The 6,781-nt window shown below is 47.1% G+C and overlaps 1 protein-coding gene across 2 annotated transcripts; it reads left to right on the forward strand.

Annotated features, from left to right (window-relative positions):
• The first annotated feature begins 6 nt into the window (after positions 1-6).
• On the forward strand, positions 7-1,288 carry LOC119275042. Of its 2 annotated transcripts, none has more exons than XM_037555817.1 (2): positions 7-730; positions 795-1,288. In XM_037555817.1, exons 1-2 carry the CDS (start codon positions 446-448, stop codon positions 855-857), a joined length of 348 nt encoding a protein of 115 aa, XP_037411714.1. In that variant the 5' UTR covers positions 7-445; the 3' UTR covers positions 858-1,288. The 2 variants fall into 2 exon arrangements, with proteins under 2 accessions (XP_037411714.1, XP_037411713.1); XM_037555816.1 differs by having other exon boundaries at positions 836-1,288.
• The last annotated feature ends 5,493 nt before the right edge of the window (positions 1,289-6,781 follow it).

Genomic DNA, 6,781 nt, shown 5'->3' on the forward strand with positions numbered 1-6,781 from the left:
AGCCGCCACCCTCCCCCTCTTTCTCCAGTGCCACCCACGGCAATGGCAAGATCCGCCGCCACCGGGCCCCGGCACGGCCTCAACCACCGGATCCGGCCACCTCAGCCCCTCGGCGCGGCCTCAACTGTCGGATCCGGCCACTACCGGCCCACGACGCGGCATTCAACCATCGGCCCTGGGTGCGGCAACCAGCCCCCCATCTTCCCTTGGGCAGCTGTGAACTTCATCTCCATCACCGAGGAGCCTCCCCTCTCATCTGGCCAGATTCCAGCGATCTCCGTCGTGCCATAGCCTGTCTTGTGCCGGATTCGGCCGCCGGGGCCACTAGATCCATGGCAAGTGGATCCCGTGCGTGCTAGATTCGGCTGTGGTGCGCCCCTCCACGCCATGCAGTTCTCTTCCCGTGAGGCTCGCCGTTCTTGATCCCGAGCTCCAGGGCTCCTCAATGACGAATCTGAAGCACAACCGTGGCCGCTTGGAGGCACAGAAAAGGAGGGCAACGGCAGCACCGCCGCCGGACGGCCAGAGTCCTGCTCCTCCCCTTGTTCTCGTCCATGTCTGCGTTCAGGCGCGGCTATCAGCGTCAGCCGCTGCGGGCGTCACGTGCAACTCAGCCCAAGGGGTCGAGAAGTACATCCCACGGGACATCGCAGTACTGTGTGGAATCCAAGTACTGGACTGGCTTGGTCTTTCAACGAGCTTCACCGTCGTCCGCCGGCGCGATCCTCTGGTGAGCACTGCCCCTATTCCCCCTTTTCCTTTCTCCCACCTCTCCTAATTTTTTTTTGTTGCAGGAGCTGCGCTGGCAAGGGCTCACTGTTGCTTCTCATTGCAGCTCATTGTTGTTCTCCACCTGATGTCTAGCAGTGCAGGTTGCTTCTCATTGCAGCTCGGTTGGGTCGCCGGTGCAGTACACAGGCACGTGAGAGGACGACAGGCGTGTAGTTTGGTTTCGGCCGTGCATCGCTCTGGTATGGATACGGGCGTCATGCGTTTTACTCGATTGTGCGCAGAAGGTTCTTGGACTCTGTTGGCGTGTAGTTTGGACAGCGGCTCGTCAGCTTGTCCCGTGTTTTGCAGCTGGTGCCACTGCGTGTGCATTTTAGTAGTTGGCCCCCCGTGTAGTTTAGTTAATGTGTTTGTATCTACAAAGAAGTTTTTTGTTTTTGAGCACGTACAATGTAGTTTGGAGCATGTGAACATCCAGTGCAAAATGGTGCATTTTATTTTTGAGGAGTTTATGTATAAAAATTACAGGGACTTTATTTGAAAGTGTTCAGAAATTGCAGTTTGGAGTATCTGCACATGCAGTGCGATGCTACTTTTGTGTTTGTGCACTTTTTTTGTATAAAGATTATAGGAGCCCATTTGATTGCAACGAAACATGGTGATGTTCAGACATGAGCATGCAGTTTCAACCATGTGGACATGCAGTGCAAAAATGGTGTTTTTCGTGTTTGATGATTTTATGTATAAAAGTTATATGGACTCGTTTAAGAATTGTTTACCAAAGAAGTTCATTTTGAATTGTGTTGCGGCTCATTTTCCTCGGTCAAGTGGTTTGCTTCTTCGCACGTGTACAGCTCGCCAATGTGGAGACCCAAAAATCCAAACAGAAAGAAGAAAAGAAAAGAAATGAAGTGCAAAAATGTGTTAAATGAAAAATGGTAGAGAAAAGACAAAAAAGGTAATGCCGTTCACTTGACCATTTGATGGAGTGCAAAGATGTGTTAAATGAAAAAATGGTAGAGAAACGACAAAAAAAAAAGCAATGCCGTTCACTTGACCATTTGATGTAGTGCGATTTTCTTACTGAAGCAGTGTGGTTTTCTAAATTGAAGTAGTGTGGTCGACTGTCTGATGTTGTTCGTCTTGTAAGTGACCATTTGATGCAGTGCGTTTTTCTAACTGAAGCAGTGTGGTTCGATGTCTGATGTTGTTCATCTTGTAAATGCAAAGAAAAAATGTTACTAAAACGACAAATGAAGTAATGCGGTTTACTTCTCCATGCATTTGGGGTTCACGAATGCCCGATGTGAAGTCCCGTCCACTTCCTCGGATGAGAAAATTTATGTGTAAATAAAAAAAATCAAGCAGTTTGCTTGCTCATCTGATGGGGTGCGGCTTCCTGTCTAAAGCAGTGCGTTCTTCTGTCTGATGCACTACACAAGTCGATTTGGGTGTCGTGAAAAACAGAGTTTCCGCATTTTTGTAAAATTGAAACTACTCTTAAATCCTAAGGAATTGCAGAGTGTATTCTACATGAAAAAGTTGCGTCTCGTTGATATCTTTCCAACGGCGTATAATTTGAATCATTTCGACCAGTCGTTCGTAAAAATTACGCGAAAAAACAGCCGCTGCCTCTCGACGTCAGCCGCACGATTTTCAAAATTAACTAAAAACTGTAAGGAATCTTAAAAACATTTCAACATACGACAGTTGCGCCTTGTCCATAGCTTTCCAACGGCGTATCATACGTCTCATTTCGACAAACGGTTAGAAAACTGGAGCGAAAACATTACCGAAAATTTCAAACTTTTTGAAAAACAGAGTTCCGCGATTTAGTAAATTTGAAACTGCTCTTCAACCGTAACGAATTAGAGAAAGATTTATATATGAAAAAGATGCGCCTCGACGATATCTATCCAACGGCGTATCATTTGCTTCATTCCGACAAGCGGTTTAGAAAAAAACGCAAAAAAACGCTCGCTGCCACTCGTCATCCGCCACACCATTTTCAAAACGGCTCTTAAACCGTGTGGAATCTCGAAAACTGTTCCACATGTCGAAGTTGCGCCTAATCCATAGCTTTTCAACGGTATATTATACGCCTCGTTCCGATAAACAATCAAAAAATTAGAGCGAAAACAGTACTAGAAAAACACTGCGTGTAGTTTTTTCCGACGCGAAGTTCACTAGTCTATATTGCAGTGCTCGTCGTCCAGAAGATGCAGTGCACTTGCGTTCAGCGTGCATATATATATATATATATATATATATATATATATATATATATATATATATATATATATATATATATATATATATATATATATATATATGATACTATTCAGTTAGGCTTCAAGTGCGTACTTGTTAGTTAAACCTATGTACAAATTGTGACACTAAATATGAAAGTGAAACAAGTGACTGCAACATGCCAAAGATGTTATGAAAATGCCAACTATGTACACTTAAACCTGTATTCCACAATACTGCAGGTATCCCACTGAGTGGCCTAAGGAAGCATTTCTTCCAGCGCAATTTCTGGGCGTTCAAAAGGGGCATGTGGACGCGTCGCAAGATAGAGTCGGAGTGCGGCATGCACGTGATGTGGCACAAGACCGGCAATATCTTGCCGGTGATGGTCATTGGCTGGCAGACGGGCGGCAAAAAAGGTTCTGGTGCTGCACACCAACAAGAACTTCGACCAGCAGAGGACCAACTGGGTGATGCACCAATACCACCTCGGGGACCTGGAGCAATAGAAGAAGCACGATCTATTCCTCTGCAAGATTTTCTACCAGACAAACACTAGGGCTAGAAGTAAAAATATTATAAGTTAGTTTGGTATTGGTAGTTGTACTACCTTGTCGTCCGCAAGTTGGTATTGTTGTTAATGATCTTTTGGTATGAACTTGCATTTGCTTCCAACCATCATGTCGAGGGTCGACGTGGATATAAAGCTGAATCATTTGTTTCGAAACAAATTTTCAGGCACCTGATTTTTATTTGATGGGTAGCATAAGCACTTGCCGTTCGAATTACCAGTTCTCCATTTTTTTGAAACAAGTGCATGCACTTATTATCACGATAAAAAAATAATATCCATGTTGTATCCCAGTTATCAGTCTGTACTTGCAGAATTCTCTCGTTTATTGAGCACGTATATTGTTTTTTCAGGTCGAGCAAGTTTCAACTGGGTTGTAGACTGCCTAGGGTTGGTTTTTCTACCAGGCCCAGCCCATGATGACAACAGGGCACAAAGATCTAGCAGGTATCTACTAACCTCTGGCCTGCCAGTAGTTATATTTTGTCTTACAACATCCGCAGGCAGTTTTTTTACTGAATCAAACACACAGCCCAGTTCTATTTTCCTCTTGAAATGCATGTCCTACATCTGTTTTCTAATCTCTACCTATAGTTTTACTAGTTCATATACATGTATCATTATATTGAAAACACATAAAATTCCCTTTTCATATTTACATCCTTATTTTTGTTGTTTTTCCCACCCAGCGCTGATTTTTTTACCACTGGTTTTCCCTTAAACCAACTCAATTGTCCCACATCTTATTTGCTTACAAAAACAAAACAATTTTTTTGGCAAATCAATAAGTTCTTAAAAAATGTTTATCATTTCGGGATTACAACAGTTCGGACTCCACCGGAATATGCAAAATAAGGTTGACAGCTGGGTCCACGGCCACAGCCCAGTTTTTTGTGACCTGCCAAGTATGTCGCTTTGTCAGGCCTGTTGGGCTGCAAATCTTTCAAGAAGAGGAGACCTTTCATTCGGCTGGCCGAGAAAATGGCCCATCAGTAATGAGAAATGGGCTGTACATTTTTAAAACACATCAAACCGGCAATTAGTTTCAAATATCTTTTTTTTCATTTCGAGATTTTAAATTACATTAATTTTTATGCGTGGAGAATTTGTTGGATTTTATATTGATATACATTTATTTTTAAAATCAGTTTGAATGTGAGTCAAAATTTCGGGATTAAAAACAGTTCGGACCGCACCGAAATATGCAAAATTTCATGTAATTTTTTAACCGTGGCCACAATATGGGCTGTAATGCTAACAAAAAGAATATGGGCTCAAAAAAACCTTAAGAATTAGCAAATGGGCTGTAAATTATTAGAAATAATGGCAGATGGGCTATATGCTATTTTCCACAGATTTGAGGCTTTCCTAAAAAAAAGATTGACGCACAAGCAGTGACTGTTGGATGTCCATCCAACGGCCGTCGTGCTTCAATCTCTGCTCTTCCTGCTCCAGCCGCTCAAACAAGCGCCGGTGGGACTGCCTGCTCCCTCCTCCCCGCGGCCGACTGTGCTGTCGCGCAGGCCTCACCGTCCCACCGTACTCCCATCGCCGGCCTAGCCATCCCTCTACTCACCCACACCTGCTGTTATTCTCCGGCGACGGCAGACGAACCTGTAAACCCTCGTACAGTCGTACTCCCCTCCGCGTGGGAAACAACTGCCGACTCTTCCCTGCATCTGTGTCGTTCCCTTCCTAGGCCTCGCCGTCGTCCACCGCCCTGGTGCTCTCGGCGCGGCCTGGTCAACATGGTCAATGACCGACATGCATCTGAAGTGGACTGTACGTGGAGAGGCCGACAGCTGGGTCCACGGCCGCACGCAAGGAAATGCCTCCTTATTCCGCGCAAAATATTGATTCCTCCACCTGACATCAGGGACCCACCGAAAGGACCTCCGTATTTTGTGAAAAAAAACGTTACCACCGCTGACAGCTCGGACCCACCAGCTATATCTTCGCACACAAGGAAGTGCCTCCTTATTACGCACAAAAAAAAATGAATACTCCCCCTGTTAGCTGGGACCCAGTATAGTGGCAGGCTGACTTGTGGGCCTACTAAGTTGACGGGGACGGAGGGCTTTGTCAACTTAGTCCATATGCACGATTCTAGCTACAGTGACCGTATGATGTCCATCCAACGGCCCTAGTGCTTCTTCAACCTCTGGTCTTCTTGCTCCAGCCGCCCTAACCAGCGCCGGTCATGCCTCGTGCTCCTGCCTCCCGTGGCCGGCTATGATGCGGCGGAGGCCTCACCGCCCCCTACTACCTCCACCGCTGGCCAGGCCATCCCTCTACTCACCCACACCCCCTGTTAACTATTATTCTGCGGCGACGACAGCCTCACACCGCAGTGAACCAGTGAACCCTCGTACTCCTCTACGCGTGGGCATCCACTGCCGCATCTTCCTCGGCTCCGCGTCGTCCCCTTCCTAGGCCGCGCCGTCGTCCACCGCCCTGGTGCTCTCGGTGCGGCATGGTCAACGTGGTCAAGGAACGACTTTCATCGGACGTGGACTATACGTGGAGAGGCTGACAGCTAGGTCCATAGCGGCCGCAAGGAAGTGCCTCCTTATTACGCGCAAAATAATTATTCCTCCACCTGACAGTAGGGACCCACCAGACGGGCCACCATATTTCACGAAAAAACATTTCCCCCCTGACTGCTGGGACCCACCACCTACACCTTCGCACGCAAGGAAATGCGTCTGGGCAAAAAAAAACAATTCGCCCCCCTGACTGCTGGGACCCACCAGCTACATCTTCGCACACAAGGAAGTGCCTGATAGTCGGGACCACCTGGTCGAAGCATACGTAGCGTTGTAATTCTGGTCGCGAATGTGTACGTACATATATACTGGTCGATATAGAGTAGCGCACGTGTCATAGTAGAGGCGTGCACGTAGCATGTACACATACGTACAGCGGCCAGGGTGCAAGAAAGAAAATACGGCCACGTATGTGTACATACGGGCCGGGTCTCGAATGCCTACTCGCGCATATATACGTACGGCCAGGGCTCGTGTAGATGGCTGGGTCGAAACAGAGAAAGAGCGTCGTCATCGTGTTCATGGGGAGGCAACGGAATGCGTCGTGTTCATGGGGAGGCAACGGAACGCGTGGGAGCCAACCGGCTGGGTCGGAACGGAATGCCTGGCCGTGTTCATCGGGAGGGCTTGGACGGAACAGGCGATGGAAACGAGGCATGACGTACCGCAGACCAGAGGAAACGGC

The sequence above is a fragment of the Triticum dicoccoides genome, chromosome 3B (genome assembly GCF_002162155.2).
Source record: "Triticum dicoccoides isolate Atlit2015 ecotype Zavitan chromosome 3B, WEW_v2.0, whole genome shotgun sequence".
Lineage (NCBI taxonomy): Eukaryota > Viridiplantae > Streptophyta > Magnoliopsida > Poales > Poaceae > Triticum > Triticum dicoccoides.